The sequence below is a fragment of the Trachemys scripta genome, chromosome 22 (genome assembly GCF_013100865.1).
Source record: "Trachemys scripta elegans isolate TJP31775 chromosome 22, CAS_Tse_1.0, whole genome shotgun sequence".
Classification (NCBI taxonomy): Eukaryota; Metazoa; Chordata; order Testudines; family Emydidae; genus Trachemys; species Trachemys scripta.
The window spans coordinates 31846-51181 of NC_048319.1; the positions used below are offsets into that span (position 1 = coordinate 31846).

The following is a 19336-nucleotide window of genomic DNA, read 5'->3' on the forward strand; positions in this document are numbered from 1 at the left end:
CACAGTGGACGAGAAGCTGGATATGAGTCAACAGTGTGCTCTTGTTGCCAAGAAGGCTAACGGCATTTTGGGCTGTATAAGTAGGGGCATTGCCAGCAGATCGAGGAACGTGATCGTTCCCCTTTATTCGACATTGGTGAGGCCTCAACTGGAATACTGTGTCCAGTTTTGGGCCCCACACTACAAGAAGGATGTGGAAAAATTGGAAAGAGTCCAGCGGAGGGCAACAAAAATGATTAGGGGTCTGGAGCACATGACTTATGAGGAGAGGCTGAGAGAACTGGGATTGTTTAGTCTCCAGAAGAGAAGAATGAGGGGGGATTTGATAGCAGCCTTCAACTACCTGAAGGGGGGTTCCAAAGAGGATGGAGCTCGGCTGTTCTCAGTGGTGGCAGATGACAGAACAAGGAGCAATGGTCTCAAGTTGCAGTGGGGGAGGTCCAGGTTGGATATCAGGAAAAACTATTTCACTAGGAGGGTGGTGAAACACTGGAATGCGTTACCTAGGGAGGTGGTGGAGTCTCCTTCCTTGGAGGTTTTTAAGGCCCGGCTTGACAAAGCCCTGGCTGGGATGATTTAGCTGGGAATTGGTCCTGCTTTGAGCAGGGGGTTGGACTAGATGACCTCTTGAGGTCCCTTCCAACTCTGATATTCTATGATTCTACAATCATAAAAGTGTTACTGCTCTGGTTAATAAGCTGTTCCCATTGTCTAGACATTTCCCGTTTCATCCAAAAAATGACAAAAAACTTTCAGTATATCATATACATCCCAGCTGCCCTTTTGGGGAAGCTAAACTTCCCAAGGGCTATATTCTCCCTTGTCCTGTTCCTCTCCAGCTGTCTAACCTATTTCTTTCCCACCATGATCTATTGTAATTTGTGTCCCATTTTTCTTTAACAAAGCCTGTTATCTCCACTGGGAAAAACTGTTATCTTTATTTACCTCTTGAGCACTATGCACACTCTTATGATACTATAATAAAAATTAAACATAAAACTGCATGAAGTTACAACTAAGGTTGCTGAGTGCAATTCAGGAGAATACATACCATTGAACGCATCACTAATCCTCATGGAAATCTCAAGCTAAGGCTGCAAAGACATCTGATGCAGCTCTCAACACTCAGTTCATACAGTCAGATAATTAAAATAGAAGAATTCTCAGTTGTTAGCCCCAAACACTATTTAACTTTGCCTCTCAATTTATTTTATAGCTGGATTCAACTTCCATTGAAGTCAATGACTGATTTCAGTGGGAGTTGAACTGAGCCCTTAGCCGTTTTAATACTGCTTGTTACTGCTCCACCTATAATATATACTTATTCAATGTCTAAATTGCATAAATCTTTCTATTAGAACTCTGTTTTCAATTGCCTATAACTTGGACAATTGCTTAGGATTTGGACTGAAAGCTTCCAGGTTGGTCCTTGCCTCAGATTGAAAGTCTGAGCAAAAATGACTCAAGTGTTTCCAAGAATGAGGACAGTGAGAACTAATCATATTAAATAACATTTCTGATGGTTTTAACACTTATGTCTCTCTAAAGTAAAAACTTTAAAGTTGGCAGCAGAGTAGTCCTGAGATTGGAGAGGTGTTTTGTCGTCTCCATTAAATATATTGAAATTTGGCAGTTACAAATACAGAAAAATCATAATTTGCACATAGACAGTATAACTTGTTATATGCTTGCTCTTAATTTTCTGAACATTCTCACAGGCTCCCAGACCTTGATGAACTTTCTGTATCACATGCATACAATATGCACAGCATTTGAGCCGGCTCCTGTTTGGAGCTCTGCTTTCCCGCCTTAAAATACTTGTTGATCTAAGGAGAAGGGCATTGGACAGGGAGCCAAGAGACCACACATTCTAGTCTCACCTCTTCCATTGATCAATAATGATTCCATGTACTTACAGTCTTATTATTGAGCAACTCCTCATACACCTACCTTTTGAAGTAGATACATATCGACCACCCTATTTTGCAGAAGAGGTAAGTGAAGATCTGTGATGTTGCACCAGGTCACTGCTGGCAGCTTTGGTAATAGAACCCGATTTTCATGCACTTAGACACAATGCATTTTATAATTAATATGCCAAATCTATGTGTTTGACTATGCTGTTTGTAAAAATACTTGTAACATATTTTCGCCTGTCCACTCAAGTGAAATAGCATCTAATCAGAGTCCTGACTCTGTCCCTTGCTCTAACCACCAATCCATATTTCCCTCCTAGAGAAATAAAATCCAAGATTATACTGCTGTCTAGTAAATACCTGTGCATCCCATTGTCAAAGAATGTTATGTATACCCTTCTAGTAGCTGTATGTAGGGTGGACATTGCACCATCTGGGCCTATAATCTGTTGTGACTCGACATCTATTCTAAGATGCTAAAGGCCTCCCCCATCAATAGACCATAAAAGAGACTTCCAATGCCTAAGGGCCTTGTTGGTTAATTTATGGCAGAGGGTGCGCTGATCATATATATATCCTTTACCCAAGCATCTCAGGCAGTGGGTATGGGAGTTTGAGACCAGAACACTTATTTCAGAAGAAGGGGTTTTCTTCAACCTGGTGTTTTTTGCTGGATCTGCTATCTGTAAAGGTATTGCAATTTCTAGAACCAAAGCTGTGCTCGGAATTCTATATGCTTATGAGCCTTGGTGGCAGTGGCGTTGGAACAATTTTTATGATGGGGGTGCTGAAAGCCATGGAACAAAACTGTAAGCCTTGTATATGATGGAAACCACTTCAAGCTAGGGGGTGCTGCCACACACCCCAGACCCTGTAGTTCCAGCACCCTGGCTTCAGGGCTCCCTGGCTCTGCAGGCTAGAGTCCAGAAACTATTAGTTGCCATGAGTTGGGAGGGGAAATGTTGGATCCAACAAATTTTACATTGGCCTTTGATATTATTTTACTCTAACAGTTTACAAACTGCTCCAGATTTGAGCTCTAAGAAACAATTTCTCAGCATTTAAACAAAAGCCTGGCCTCAATAGTTTGTCTTGAATGAACTAATATTTGTCCTGGGTAAAGCCACAGAGAAAAGTATTTAGCTATTTTGTTTTTAGCTATTTCCTCTTTACCTAATTATTCTAAGGACTACAAACTTGAGTAAAATTTTAAAAAGAAAAGTTCCCACTAGTATCGCTCAAATATGTTTTAATGATACAAGCAAATAAATGTAATATACTTAAAGTATATTGGGATCTTGCTAAATGGAAGAAGCACAATAAGCTAAGGAAGAATCCTGCATCATTCAATAGCTGCAAGCACTGTTAAGTTCAGACAATCTGATAAGTAGAGATTCATTCCAACTAGTATTATCAGCAACTTTGTTAGCCAATAAGAGCATGATAGATTGGTTTGGGTTCAAGTCACAGTAGTTAGATATTAAGAAGTTCACAACAGGGCCTGTTAGGCTAAATGTGCTGACTGGCTTGTAGTAACCCCATCTCTCTGAAACAATCTGCTTTGTTTCCTTCTATAGAGGTATGAAAGTTATTGAAAACAGAGCAATGAAGGATGAAGAAAAAATGGAAATTCAGGAGATGCAGCTGAAAGAGGCTAAGCATATTGCTGAGGAGGCTGACCGTAAATATGAAGAGGTAAAAATGGCGCTGCATGGAAGTAGTAGGTGCTGTTTGCTTTGGTGAGAAAGTGATAAAAGAAAGTATCTGGAAGAACTTCAAACAGTCATATAGTCTGTTTAATACTATTTGTATACTTTCCATAAAGTGGTAGTTCAAGTTTGAAATATATTTTTGGGCACAGCAAGGCCACAAAAATGCAGTTCCTAACAACCTGAGAATTAACATGAAATGAGCTTGTTACATCTTACACTGCCTAATGCTAGGAACATTGAAAGTCTCTCTGCTTCTGCGGAAGGGATCCTGCATTGAGCTCACTCTCCCTAGCAGCTGATTATAGGGTGTCAAGAGAGCATGGGCCAGATCTCTGTAATGTGTTGTCTATATGTTGCATATCTCCAGACTGGGTATTGCTTCTAGCCTTTATCTGAGAAGAAAGAAACCTGCAGAGATGTGGAGCTTTGTGGAAAACAAATAGGGAAAAAATAATTCTCCTCTCTCTGCAGGTTGCGCGTAAACTGGTCATTTTGGAGGGTGAACTAGAGAGAGCCGAGGAACGTGCTGAGGTGTCAGAACTGTGAGTGGCTGTTCAATGGTTCTGCATGTACATAAATCATTTTGAAATATCAGACTAGAGATGGAAAGACCTTATTAGGTCCTATCTGTTCCCTGAATGCAGGGGAGAGGGGAAGGGCCTGCATAGTATGTAGAGCCTTATCTCAGGGTTTTCATAGTAGCATCACTGTAGGATCCAAGTACACCTCTACCTCGATATAACGCTGTCCTCGCGCGCCAAGAAATCTTACCGTGTTATAGGTGAAACCGTGTTATATCGAACTTGCTTTGATCCACCGGAGTGCGCAGCTCCCCCCCGGAGCACTGCTTTACCACGTTATATCCGAATTCATGTTATATCGGGTCGCGTTATATTGGGGTAGAGGTGTAGTGTATCTCATTAATGTAAAGGTTGCCAGTATTTAGAGCTGGTGAGAGATGGAATTTCCTGAAGAATGGAAATTTCAAATATTTTTAAAAAGTTTTAGTTCCCTGTCATTCAGGAATCTCTACGAATTCCCTGATGGGAAGCCTATTAGATCTGAGAGCCTGGCATGCTCACGAATGGTGTGGAGAAAGTGAATAAGGAAGTGTAATTTACTCCTTCCCATAACACAAGAACCAGTGGTTACCTAATAAAATTAATAGGAAGCAGGTTTAAAACATAAGGAAATACTTCTTCACATAATGCCATCAACCTGTGGACCTCATTGCCAAGGCTGTTTTGAAGGTCAAAAGTATAACTGAGTTCAAAAAAGAATTAGATAAGTTCGTGGAGGACAGGACCATTAATGCCTATTAGTCAAGATGGTCAGGGACGCAACCCCTTGCTCTGGGTGTCTTTAAGCCTCTGATAGCCAGAAGATGGGACTGGATGACAGGGAATGGATCACTTGAGAAACTGCCCCGTTCCGTTCATTTCCTCTAAAGCATCTGACACCGGCCACTGTTGGAAGACAGGATCATGGGCTAGATCAGGGGAGGGCAAACTACGGTTCGTGGGCCAGATCCAGCCCATCAGGTCTTTCAGTCCGGCCCGTGGGATTGCCAGCCCCGTGGCACAGCAGGACTAAGGCAGGCTCCCTGCCTGCCCTGGCCCTGTGCCACTCCTGGAAGCAGCCAGCACCATGTCCCTGCGACCCCTGGGGTAAGGGGGGCAGAGGGTTCCGTGCGCTGCCCTCGCCTGCAGGCACCACCCCCCGCAGCTCCTATTGGCTAGGAACGGGGAACCACGGCCAATGGAAGCTTCAGGGTTGGTACCCACAGGTGAGGGCAGCGCGCCGAGACGCCTGCCCTACCCCACCCCCAGGAGCCACTGCTGGACACGCTGGACACTTCCAGGAGCAGCACGGGGCCACCAGGGAGCCTGCCTTAGCCCCGCTGCACGCCGCTGCCACCCCTGAGCCCGAACCCTTCCTGCACCCCGCACCTCAACCCCCTTCCCTGAGCCTCCTAACCCTCTACCTTGAGCCCCCGTCACACCCCTCCTGAACCCCAACCCCCTGCCCTGAGCCCGTCGCACCCCGCACGCCTCCTGCATGCCAACCCCCTGCCCTGAGTCCCCTCCTGCACCCCACATCCCTCCCCCGAGTCCCTTCCTGCACACCACACCCCCTCCCACACCCCACACTCCCTCCCACACCCCAACCCCCTGCCCCAGCCCCACATTCATGGCCCTGCGTACAATTTCCCCACCCAGATGTGGCGCTTGAGTCAAAAGTTTGCCCACCCTTGGGCTAGATGGACCATTGATCTGACCCAGTACGGCCATTCTTATGTTCTAATTAAATTCCTGGTACAATTAACAGAAGATACCTGTTCACAGAGGACAGCATGGAGCTCTAAGATTCAAGAAAGGAAATCAAGCAGAACAAATAAGCCTAACAAGCTATATTTTGCTACAAAAATCTATTTGCTACAAAAGTCGGCATAGTATATTTTGGGAAACTGTAAATGCTATGTACACCAACTTAGTGCACTGAGTGTATCTAACAAGTTGGCTCACATTTTACTTGTTTAGCACATTTGGAAACCAAACAGCATAATATATGGAGAAGAACTGATCTGATCACCTTTGTCTTTGTGTAGAAAATGCAGTGACCTTGAAGAAGAACTAAAAAATGTCACTAACAACCTAAAGTCCCTGGAGGCTCAGTCTGAGAAGGTTGGTTCTTCCTGATTAAGAACACAGAATGTTTAAGGTTCAGCAAGGAGAATGAAGAGTTGGTGATACAAGTTTACAGCAATCACAAAAAAAGAGGAATCTGAAAACTTATCATGCTTTTTGTATTGATTAACTGAGGAATTATTGGAGGAATTGGTGTGTAAGGTGAATTTGATACCAAAAAGTCTTCTGTAGAAAGCCAGTACATTTGCTTGTAGTAGGGGTCCTAGGATAATCTGACTGGAGATCTAATTGTGTAGAATTAGTCCCTTGTGCTATCAACATATTAGACCCAGGGTATGTTACAAGACATACCAATTTACGTAATATTGTGAGGCTATGTTAACTGATACTGAATGATTTCACAAAGTTGTATGGCTGGGGGAGCAGGGGTCAAGCAATTGAAGAGGGAATGAACCACTGTATTGTATGGTAAGTGTCATCTTACCTGTGCAGTGCCCATTTTTCTAGTGTTTGCAGTTGGGAGAGGGGTTTTTTGGGGGAAGGAGGTTGATGTCTTTTGGTGTGTGGTTGTATTTATTAACAGTTAACACTCTTGTAAGGGGGTTTTGGAGTGAACGTTGCATTTCTGGGTTATTCAATACTTGAGTTTTGGGGAATGAAACATGTTCAGGGAAGGCACACGTAGTACAGGGCATTGTTGTGCTACTACAGTCTTAACTCCAAATTACTCACACTTTTTACTTTTGAATCTGTTTGCTGGCATCACTTACAAAGTTTTTCTAGCACAGAAGACTAACAGGCTAGAAATATATCTCACTTATTACTGAACCTTTTAGAAGTTGTAATATATAGCTGGATACCTTTACCTGGAATTGTACTGAAATTCACATGATCTCTGCCCTGAGGAGCTCACAAGAGTAGTTCAGACAGAACTTGTCAAATGATGAGCCATGGTGGATGAAGTGTAGAGGAAAAGCAAAGGCAATACAGCTGGTAAGGTGTTTTACAAGAACAACAAAATTGGGGCATGGTAACCAACTTTACATACGCTTCTCTTGTGTCTTCTGACAATTTAATTCAAGTATCTGGGTACCAGAATGGGCACAGATACTGAGTAGAGACTAAAGAATTTTAGTCCAAATAACTGACTTTTGAGGAGGGGCTTGAAAATAAGTGAAGTCACTTGTTGAAGAATAGCCTGTTCCAGGGAGATGGGATGGTTTGAAATTACTTCAAGGACATGAGTTTCTTGAGGTAGGTAGGTAGGGGTGTGTGTACGTACACACACACACACACACACGGCTCCACTTTTTATTATATGTAAATGGTGCCATAGTCCAAGGCAAAGAATATAGCCCCTAAGCAAAAGACAAGGCATTCAGAATTTTATTCAGACAGTGGGCAAACAAGAAACCTCAAGAAATACAGTGACATGGTTGCATCCGGGAAATGGGATGATAGTTAAGGAAAAGCATTTTAGAATGACAGGAGGCTACTACCAGTTGGCTCTTAACAGTAGCCTAACAAAGAAGTTAAACTGTCTGATGTTTAGTTTTCCTACCAGTTTCTTAACAGATTGTTCGCCCTGTTTTCACAGTACTCTGAAAAAGAGGATAAATATGAAGAAGAAATCAAGCTTCTCTCTGACAAACTCAAGGAGGTGAGACGATCCGTCCCAATGAATTTGCATTTCAGCAGAGATTGTTTCTCGTCCAGTATCTAAGATTCTGCACAATCTTTTTCCAGGCTGAAACACGTGCTGAGTTTGCAGAAAGAACGGTTGCTAAACTGGAAAAGACTATTGATGATCTGGAAGGTATGAAATTACTTTTGAAATTTTTACTGTTTTTACAAGACCCATCAATTTCAAACTGAGAAACAATAAATTCTAGCACTATGTATTGTCTGTAGATTATGGGGAAAATCTTTATACTACTGTAATTACCTGTAGCGAAACCATTAAACACAGTTATACTATAATATTTACTTTTTTCTCAGCATTTTCCCCTAAAAATTCATCCATTTGGTAGTACTATAGAGTCATCTGAATCTGTGGATAGCCTATTCTCTTGATTAAGAAATGAGCACTTAAAATATGTCTGAATTCTTAATAGGACAGAATGCTCTACTGAACATAACACTCTATTACAGATTCTATACTTATTAAACACCATTTAATCCCTTGGCATGGGGTGAATGTGTCCCCTGCCTCCATGTAGCTGAATTTATGTTCATTTTGTCCTGATTAAGCCAGTCAGTTGGACTATCAGACTAAATCAGTTTTCTTGGAGGAGTTCCAAAAAAAGTTGTCCCTTATAAACTGAAAGCTATGCATATGAGATTCATACATGTAGACATATTGTTCATTAATGTGCTTTGTTCCTGTAAATTGCTTGAAGAAGAACATAAGAGCATAAAAACGGCCATACAGTGTCAGACCAAAGGTCCATCTTGCCCACTATCCTGTTTTCTGACAGAGGCCAATGCTAGGTATCCCAGAGGCTAGGGACACCATCCCTGCCCATCCTGGCTAATAGTCATTGGTGGACCTACATTCTTCAAAACTTAGCTCTCAGTAGAAAAACAGTGATAGTTAATCTGGAGATGTGAGGGCCACACACTAGTCTACAGACAGATGGTTGGGTCCAAAAGCAAACTAGATCCCAAATTTCAGGATGATTGAGATTGTGTTCCAATAAAAAGGACAGGGTATCAATCCCAGAAGCTGTGCTAGCATCTCTTCTGAATAGAATAGCTACCACTCCTTCCCAGAGATCACATGCAACAAGTAATAGCAAAGGAATGTAAGCAGCAGAAACCATGACTATAGGTGAAAATTAGTGTGGTCAAGTGATTTAAAAAACAAAAAACACACAATTAATCGCACTGTTAAACAATAATAGAATACTATTTATATGCTCACTTTATATTTATTTTTATTATAAAAAATTCACACTAAAAAATAAAAGATAGTATTTTTCAATTCACTTAATACAAGTACTGTAGTGCAATCTCTTTATAATGAAAGTTGAACTTACAAATGTAGAATTATGTACAAAAATAACTGCATTCAAAAATAAAACAATGTAAAACTTTAGAGCGTACAAGTCCACTCAATCCTACTTCTTGTTCAGCCAATCACTCAGACCAGGGGTCGGCAACATTTGGCACGCGGCTTGCCAGGGTAAGCACCCTGGAGGCCAAGTCAGTTTATTTACCTGTTGACGTGGCAGGTTCGGCTGCTTGCGGCCCCCACTGGCCGCGGTTCACCGTCCTGGGCCAATGGGGGCGGCAAGAAGCGGCGCAGGCAAGGGATGTGCTGGCCACGGCTTCCCACCGCCCCCATTGGCCCGGGACGGCGAACCTCGGCCATGTGGGGGCCACGATCGGCTGATCCTGCCGTGTCAGCAGGTAAGTAAACTGGCCTGGCCCGCCAGGGTGCTTACCCTGGCGAGCCACGTGCCAAACGTTGCTGACCCCTGGCTCAGACAAACAAGTTTGTTTACATTTGCAGGAGATAATGCTGCCCACTTCTTGTTTACATGTCACCTGAAAGTGAGAACAAGCGTTCTCATAGCACTGTTGTAGCTGGAGTAGCAAGATATTTACGTGCCAGATGCGCTAAAGATTCATAGGTCCCTTCATCTTCCACCATCATTCCAGAGGACATGCGTCCATGCTGATGATGGGTTCTGCTTGATAACAATCCAAAGCAGTGCAGACCAACGCATGTTCATTTTCATCATCTGAGTCAGATGCCACCAGCAGAAGGTTGATTTTCTTTTCTGGTGGTTTGGATTCTGTAGTTTCCGCATCAGAGTGTTGCTCTTTTAAGAGTTCTGAAAGCATGCTCAACACCCCATCCTGATCAGATTTTGGAAGGCACTTCAGATTCTTAAATCTTAGGTCGAGTGTTGTAGTTATCTTTAGAAATCTCACACTGGTACCTTCTTTGTGTTTTGTCAAATCTGCAGTGAAAGTGTTCTTAAAATGAACAACATGCTGGGTCATCATCCGAGACTGCTATAACATGAAATATATGGCAGAATGCGGGTAAAACACAGAGCAGGAGACATACAATTCTCCCCAAAGGAGTTCAGTAACAAATTTAATTAATGCATTTTTTTTTAAAAAGTCTCATCAGCATGGAAGCAAGTCCTCTGAATTTTGGCCAAAGCATGAAGGGGCATACGAATGTTTAGCAGATCTGGCATGTAAATACCTTGCAATCCCAGCTACAGAAGAGCCATGTGAATATCTGTTCTCACTTTCAGGTGACATTATAAATAAGAAGCAGGCAGCATTATCTTGCGTAAATGTAAACAATCTTGTTTGTCTTAGCGATTGGCTGAACAAGAAGTAGGACTGAGTGGACTTGTAGGTTCTAAAGTTTTACGTTGTTTTGAGTGCAGTTACATAACAAACAAACAAACCAACCAACCTACTCTTGATGACGCTGCTTCTTGGCAGTATTTCCGCGGCGACGCCTCTTGATGTTGCCGTTTCTTGGTGGCATTTCGGCGGATGCTTCTCGTCAGCCAGTACGTGGGTGCACATAGATGCCCTGGCGGGCACCATGGCACCCATGAGCACCGCATTGGGGACCACTGCTGTATACCAACTGCACCTAATCAAGGGGCCATTTTATTTTATTTATAGGAATAGAATTTATTTTAAGGTTCGTTATCTGACTCAGTTGTGACCAGTAGGAAGATCTGGCTTCTAAATCTTTTCTAAAACTCTACTGAAAATTTTTTTTATAAGAAATTGAAACTCCTGACATTTTGGCAGTTAGCACATGCGTATAGCTTTTGCCTTATAGTTTAATGTTCTCTAATCTTGTTTACATGCTTTCTTCTCATCTTTATTTTCCACCGTTTATCCTCACTTGCTGCATTCCAATTGTTCTCCATATCCTCTACCATGCATCTCTTGCTGTGGACTGTTTTACTACATTTCTTGTTGAACATCTTGCCTTGGGCCCTTGGATCTGTAGACGAGCTGTATGCTCAGAAGCTGAAGTACAAAGCTATCAGTGAGGAGCTTGACCACGCACTCAATGATATGACCTCTTTGTAAATGCATTTCCTCTTTTGGCTTTGCCTTGCTGCACTAAGATTCTGCCTTTAATACTAGTCTGAGTAATTCCTAGTACTAGTCCATCAGTCTTTTTCTGTAAAAACTGAATTAAATAAAAACAAGCTACCTTGATACCTGTACATTCTCTGCTTTTTTTCTTTTCCATGATTAGTTATGTCATTAATGTCCTTCTTTTAATTTGTTCTTTTATAACATGTCTGGTCAGATTTTAGCAGAGCCCTGTAATTCTCACTAGGATACTTTTAGGAGAATTAGTTTAATTGTACTCAGATTGATTCTTTAAAAACCAAAACCTATCCAGTTGTTAGTTAAAATGTAAGTGACGGGTCACATAACAAAACTGGAAGAAAGTTCAAATAAAGTGGCATGTAGGACAAAATAAAAAATGAATATAAATCCCACCTGCAGCACTCATATTACTTCAGTGGTTATTTATTTCCTGGACAGCAGTGACTATAATGAACGCGCAAACAGGAACTGTGCAAAGACCCAACTTCAGGCAGCAAAAACAGATCCAGAGATACACTTGCTATGCTATTGATGCCCCTTTGTGTGCTGCATCAAAATAAAACCACTCACAACTGGGATGTAAACTGATGAATGCTGTCATAACTAGTATCTTAAATCAATCAACTACTCCTTGAACAGAAGGATTTTAGGTAGTTTATTCCTGTCCAAGCAGATTTGAATTTGATTACAACTTTGAGAGACATTAAATCAAAAGCTTAATTACAATCTGAATATGACACCCATTCATTTAATAGTGTCCAATCATTTTCTAGATATTTCTATTGATACTTGCATGTTGATTAAGGACAATGTTACGTGGATTGTAAATTGTCTGGAGGATCCCTAAATAACTATTATAAATGACAAAGTGTCCTGTGAAAAACTACAGGGATCTGCTAAGTCTGATCTTATTCAAGAGGAAGTAACATCATTACATTCAGAGGAGTTGCAGACACCAGTGAAAAGGGAGAAGTAATCCAAAGGAACTTAAAGAAATACCTGTTAACAGCAAGCTAATGCCTCTGATCAGAAAAATCCAAATACTTTTCAGTTTTCAGCTGTATGCATATGACACCATGAGAGAGGTAATAATCCTTCTGCATACAACACTTTAGTAACCACACCTGGAATATTTTGTTTAGTTCTGCACACTTCATTAAATTGACAAATGGGAGGGACCTCAGCAAGGAAGCTCAGAAAAGATAACTAGAATGGCCAGGAGGCTGAAAAGTAACCTATAAAGAAGTTGAACTATGCATATTTAGGGCTCTTAATCTAAATGACGACAATGGCCATAGTAGAAGATAGAGATAAGTCTACAGAGTGTATGAGTGTGAAAATAGAGGATGAAGTGTGAGTGTTAAAATGGGATGAAGAACTATTTAGCATACTAAAAAGGGATGAAATTGAAATTGAGAAGGGTTTTATCTTGAGTAAGGAACTGTGCCAAATCAGATCTAGTAACTCTAAAATTTCAGTATATTAGAATACCCTTGTTAAGACTTTAAATGTGCATATCTTGGATTTCTGTTTCAAGAAAAGAAAGAAACATTCAACATATATATATGACCTTGAATCTGACTCTGCTGGTTTGGCCAAATGCATACTTCCTATTTTAGATTTGAAGCCAAAAAGAAACAAACAGTGCTTTTCTGTAAGAAAACTGGCATATTTGAACTATTATTTTGTGGTATAGTTTAAAAAAAATTATAAATTCTATTCTGTTTTCCTGCATGAAGTCTTTATGCCTGATGTCAACAAATAGGGGAAGAAAGAATTATTCAAATAATATATTAGGAAACTATCATGAATACAAAAAAAAAAATTAATGCAATATTGTGGTTGAGTTTTGAAAGGCACAATAGTCAGGAAAGCCTTAGAGTTCCTGATGCAAATATAACTCACCCCCCCCCCCCCCCCTCACACTTTGTAGCTGCTTAAATTTCACACATTGAAATGAGCAACCTGGCCCTAACTTGAGGTGCAGACCATCCCTGGTCATCCAGTCGCAGCTTCTGGCAGTCAGTCAACCTGATTGGCAGAAGCTGGGACTGGATGACGAGGGATGGATCATTCAATAATTGCTCTGGTCTGTTCGCACCCCCTGAAGCATCTGGCAGTGGCCATCGTCAGAGAAAGGATACAGAGCTAAGTGAACTATTGGTCTAACCCAGTATGGCCATTCTTATTTCTAACCCACATTTCAAACTGAAAGCAACAGGAGTTGCAGATATATCAAATATATATACTTGGACTGACGCTGAGATGGAAATAGGAGAGACTTGTTGAAAGTTTCTAGGTAACGATAAAAGGGGTAAAAAACGAGAGTGATGTCATGATAGGGGTCTACTACAGATCATCTAACCAGGAACAAGAGAGGGATGAGGCTTTTTTTAAAGCAACTAACAAAATCATCCAAAGCACAGGACTTGGTAGTTATGGGGGACTTGAACTATCCAGACATCTGTTGGGAAAATAACACGGCAGGGCACAGATTATCCAACAAGTTCCTGGAATATACTGGAGACAAATTTTTATGTCAGAAGGTGGAAAAAGCTACGAGGGGAGAGGCTGTTCTAGATTTCATTTTGCTAAACAGGAAGGAACTGGTTAAGAATATGAAAGTGGAAGGCAGCTTGGGTGAAAGTGATCATGAAATGACAGTTCATGATCCTAAGAAATGGTAGGAGGGAAATCAGCACAATAAAGATAATGGATTTCAAGAAGGCAGACTTTAGCAAACTCAGGGAGTTGGTAGGTAAGAGCCTATAGGAAGCAAGTCTAAGAAAAAAAACATTTCAGGAGAGTTGGCAGTTTTTCCAAGAGACATTGTTAAGGGCACAAGAGCAAACTATTCCAATGCATAGGAAAGATAGGAAGTATAACAAGATACACACACACCCCGGCTTAACCAAGAGATCTTCAATAATCTGAAACTCAAAAAAGAAGAGTCCTACAAAAAGTGAAAATTAGGTCAAATTACAAAGGATGAATATAAACAAATAACACAAGTATGTAGAGACAAAATTAGAAAGGCCAAGGCACAAAATGAGATTAAATTAGCTAGAGACAAGAAAACATTCTACAAATACATTAAAAGCAAGAGGAAGACCAAGGACAGGGTAGTCCTGTTATGTGGTATACCTTGAATTTAGTAATGCTTTTGATACTGTCTTGCATGACTTTCTCATAAACAAACTAGAGAAGTACAACCTAGATGGAGCTACTATAAGGTGGCTGCATAACTGATTGGAAAACCATTCCCAGAGAGTAGTTATCAGTGGTTCACAGTCAAGCTGGGAGGCCATATTAAATGGGGGCTCTCAGGGATCAATTCTGGATCTGGTTCTGTTCAATATTTTCATCAATGGTTTAGATAATAGCATAGAATACGATGATTTAGATAATGACATCAAGTTTTCAGACAATACCAAGCTGGGAGGGGTTGCAAGTACTTTGGAGAACAGGATTAAAATTCAAAATGATCTGGACAAACTGGAGAAATGGTCTGAAGTAAACAGGATGAAATTCAATAAGGACAAATGCAAAGTACTCCATTTAGGAAGGAACAATCAGTTGCACACATACCAAATGGGAAGCAACTGCCTAGGAAAGAGTACAGTGAAAAGGGATCTGCGGGTCATCGTGGAACACAAGCTAAATACGAGTCAACAGTGTAACGCTGTTGCACACACACACACACACACACACACACACACACACACACACAAAGTAAACATCATTCTGGGATGTATTAGCAGGTGTGTTGTAAGCAAGACATGAGAAGTAATTCTTCTGCTCTACTCTGCGCTGATTAGGCCTCAACTGAAATATTGTGTCCAGTTCTGGGGACCACATTTCAGGAAACATATGGACAAATTGGAGAAAGTCCAGAGAAGAGCAACAAAAATTATTAAAATTCTAGAAAACATGATCCATGAGGGAAGACTGAAAAAATTGGGTTTGTTTAGTCTGGAGAAGAGAAAACTGAGTGGGGACACAAGTATATAAAAGGTTGTTACAATGAAGAGGGAGGAAAATTGTTCTCATTAACCTCTGAAAATAGGACAAGAAGCAATGGGCTTAAATTGCAGCAAAGGCAGTTTAGGTTGGACATTAGAAAAGATTCTTAACTGTCACAGTAGTTAAGCACTGGAATAAATTACCTAAGGAGGCTGTAGAATCTCTGTCATTGGAGATTTTTAAGAGTAGGTTAGACAAACACCTGTCAGGAATGGTCTAGATAATACTAAGTCCTGCCTTGAGTGCAGGGGACTGGACTAGACGACCTCTCGAGGTCCTTTCCAGTCCTACGATTCTGTGATTCTATGTCTAGTGCACTTCTGAAAATTAGGCCCTCTGCTTCTCAGTGTCTAGTTGTAACTGCCTGGTTTGGAACCTTTAGAACTCAATCAGAACTCTGAAGGAACTGTTTTATAAATAAATAATAAATTAGAAAGGGAATCTCTAGCATTATATGTGTGTGATCCATACTCCATTTTTCTTTTGCTGGACTTTTGTAATTGGTGCAATCAAATCCATCAATGCTTGTGATGGCTCTCCCACTAGTACAAATCCCATGAGTCATATTGGGAAATATATGCCAATGGAAGCAGTTGCGATTGTTGTCAGTTCTACATCTAGTGCTAACAATACCTCTAAGGAGTGGTCTACACGGGGGACAATCAGGAAAGGTGAATCAACTAAAGTCATGCAGTCAATGTGTATAACTTAGTGTGTTTACCTCCGTCCCCAGGTAGATGTTTTAATTCAGGAGCAATGTAACCTTAGGAGGACTAAGTTACAGGAAATGTAGACCGCTTTACTCCTGAACGAAAGCATCCACAGGGGTTAAATGTACGTTATGTGCATTGACTTCACACCTTTAGTTGACTTGCCTTAATTTTGATAAATGGCCTGGTAGAGACATGTAATTTAGTGTTTAGGAGGAGGAGGGGTGTTTCACACTAACTTATGGGGTTTTTAGTTAAAATGCCTATTGTCCACATAATACAATTCTTCTTTCAACTTAAATGTCCAGTTTTTTACCAAGAGGATAATCCCTTTTGAAGGTGCATTAAGTTAACTAAGGAATGAGTTAGTGCAAAATAAGATTTGTGTGGATGCATCTATTTCACATTGACTTAGCAGTCCTCCCACTGTTATCTCATACTGCAATGCATGATGCCAGGCCCGAGCTGTCTGTTTACCTGTGCGTCTTCTACTGTTATGGCATCTTGATCAGATTTTTGCTGTGAGGCCACCACCAAATCTCATTTGTCATGGGTCTGCAGTCTCATCCCTTTTGGCACTGTCCAACGTTGACCAGGACTCTAAGTAGGTGAAGGAAGGGAGCTTCTCTGAAAGCCAAGATCTCTTCCTCACACAAAAGTCTGAGGCAGTCAAATGAACATGCAGCTCCTGAAAGCCAGGTGGACACCCAGCCTGATAGACTTGGGGAGGGGACTTCTGCGAGTAAGTTTGGTGCTATATTAAATAACTGTATAGAAGGGTTGAATATTTTTTTGTTGTGGATGCCTGCTAGCTGCTGCCATTGTGGGCAGATGTGATCTAGGATCCTCTCTGGGCCTGCTAGCTTGGAAATATCCCCCGGGGCTTTAAACGGCATCTGCACTGGGGAAGTTTAGTTCCATGACTATTTGCTGCCCATATATATTAATAGCCCACTGGGCTGCCCCCCCTCCCTATACCACTATGGTCTCCTTTCTCATTCCAGATTCCTCAACCACTATGCCCTAGCCCTCCCCCTAGTCAAGTAGGATTTTAATAAAGAAACACTATAATGTAACCATGTTCATTGAAACACTAGATGCTGTGAAAATAAAGCAATATTTAAAAAAAAAAAAAAGGACACTGATTTATAATTTGTGCAATGCCCTGAGATTTCAGCTATCTTAGCATTTTATGAGATACATTTCCCCAAAGTGGGACAGGACAGAGATAAGGCAAGTCAGCCTTCCAGCTACGTTAACCCTGTAAGTTCTGAACTATTGCAGAACTCTTCATTTTGCAATGCATTTGGTGCATGTTGGAGATGCGATAAAGCAGAATTGAAGGCAAACAAAACATCTTACCATCTTCAGAGTCACTCCAGACTGGCAAAAGGCTACGGAAATGGCATTCTAAAAGAGAGGAAAAAGCAACATTTTATCATTGGTGACATGAAAACTGAAATTAGTACAATAACTACTTGTTCTGTTTTCAGTTCCCCCAGCTCTTGCACCCGAAGCCCTGTGACCGCAACAGACTGGACTATTATCTACTGTGGTTCACGTGGCCAATCTCCAGGGCAAGAAAAGAAATACAAAGCAGGAAATGTGGGGTGAGCTGCAGTCAGAGTCCAGAACAGGACTAAGAAGACAGAGGACTGGAGAGGAGTTTTCATTGCAGAATAGGAGGCCAGAGAAATCACTAGAAGACCATTGAACTGATGAGGCAAACTCTAGGAAACCTCTAGGATGTGCCAAACCAGCTCCTTGAACTGATGACAAAGCAGTTTTGCTGGAGACCCTTAGAGTGCCATCTTCCCACCCAACACTACAGTCACATCCCAGACATATCCTGCAGCCTGTGGACAATACTGCTTCCTGAGAGCAGCACCTGTACGTCCCAGAATTCCATCAGGCACTTTCCTGGGATGTGGTGTGTGGAGGAGAGTGAAAACACTGAATTCTGGGAACCCACCTTCATCCCCACAACTACAAACAATGGCTTCTGCTCTCACCATTCCACATATGAAGGGAAAGAGCACCCAGAAATCCTGTACAATCATGTTTACTCTGCACTTACAGGCAGGTTGTCCATGTATCTGCAGAATTTAAAAATGAGCATTTTTTTCAAAATGCGACATATTTTATTGAGCTGAAATTTGCACTGTATTATTGTTTGTTACCAGGGTTACAAACTGGGACAGACTTATTCAATTTCTTGTTTTCATTTGATGTTTGTTAAAGTTTTGCTTGACAAAAGCTCAAAGTGTAATAAAATTTCAAATCTCAAACACAAAATCAACTTTCAGCAAATTGTCACACTAAGCGACTACAAAACACCAAATCCACACTCTCAAAACAATGAACACTGCCAGAGAGCATAATATGATTAAAACATTTCAAAAACCTCCCAGTATAAACAAGACCTTAGAATCAGTAAGATGCCAAGACACTGCATTTTAAAAGAACAAAATCTCTATTACTTTCCCGGCAAAAGCGAGAATGAAAAGGACTTGCTGCACATAGAGATAGACAATTAAAGCTCTAGCAGTCATTTTCAGTCCGCGATCTCATCTAGTTGGGGTTGGCCCTGTTTTGAGCAGGGGGTCGGACTAGATGACCTCCTGAGGTCCCTTCCAACCCCGATATTCTATGATCCCTCATCCCTCATTGAAGGTTTGGCAGCGGCTGCCGGTGTGAAAAGCCCGTTTACTAGACACAGCCCGTGGCCCTGCCTGTCCCCGACAGGCGCGGGCGGTAACCGCGCAAGGACTCAGCAATGGGTTAGCCGCAGTTCTACGTTTCTTTCAACGTGGCCAACGAGACTCGATTAAGCCGGTTTCGCTACGAAACTCCTCCCGGGGCCGCGCGCTAGCAACGGGGCCGCCGCTCTCCCCACACGGAGCGCTGGCTTGTAAAAACCTGGGCTCAGCTCGCCCGACCCCAGACACCCCCCTGGAGCGAGCGGGCGGGCGGCCCCAGGGAGATACGTAGGCCCAGGACCGTGAAGCTCACCGAGCTACTCTGGCTCTAGCCAGCACCTCGCCCTGCTACCGCCACCGCAGGACCTCAGGAACGGCAACACGCAACAGTGCAGCCAACCAATCAGGGAGCAGGTTACACACTCGGCAAGGTGCCCTACCAATGGGGCTTTGGCTCTGTGCTCTTCCTGCTCGGGAGCTGGCAGGGCGGGATGTGAGGTGACGCATGCCTCAGCTAGC

At 41.9% G+C, this 19336-nt stretch overlaps 1 protein-coding gene and 1 long non-coding RNA gene across 6 annotated transcripts in view; one reads left to right on the forward strand and one right to left on the reverse strand.

The window, feature by feature from the left end:
• Positions 1–17776, forward strand: part of TPM4 (tropomyosin 4) — a 34624-nt gene extending 16848 nt beyond the window's left edge. The window contains exons 4-9 of one of the 4 annotated variants that reach the window (XM_034755407.1): positions 3494–3611; positions 4100–4170; positions 6237–6312; positions 7874–7936; positions 8023–8092; positions 17612–17658. In XM_034755407.1, the coding sequence (XP_034611298.1) occupies positions 3494–3611; positions 4100–4170; positions 6237–6312; positions 7874–7936; positions 8023–8092; positions 17612–17643 (430 nt within the window). In that variant the 3' untranslated portion in view covers positions 17644–17658. Of the gene's footprint in view, positions 1–3493; positions 3612–4099; positions 4171–6236; positions 6313–7873; positions 7937–8022; positions 8093–11272; positions 11496–17611 lie in introns of those variants that run through there. The other 3 variants (XM_034755405.1, XM_034755406.1, XM_034755408.1) reach the window with 3 other exon arrangements.
• Positions 1–19230, reverse strand: part of LOC117868973 — a 40186-nt gene extending 20956 nt beyond the window's left edge. The window contains exons 1-3 of one of the 2 annotated variants that reach the window (XR_004643747.1): positions 19131–19229; positions 17481–17528; positions 16596–16718 (exon numbers count right to left, since the gene is read on the reverse strand). This is a non-coding gene — a long non-coding RNA (uncharacterized LOC117868973). Of the gene's footprint in view, positions 1–16595; positions 16719–17480; positions 17529–19130 lie in introns of both variants that reach the window. The other variant, XR_004643748.1, reaches the window with a different exon arrangement.
• Positions 19231–19336: the final 106 nt, after the last annotated feature.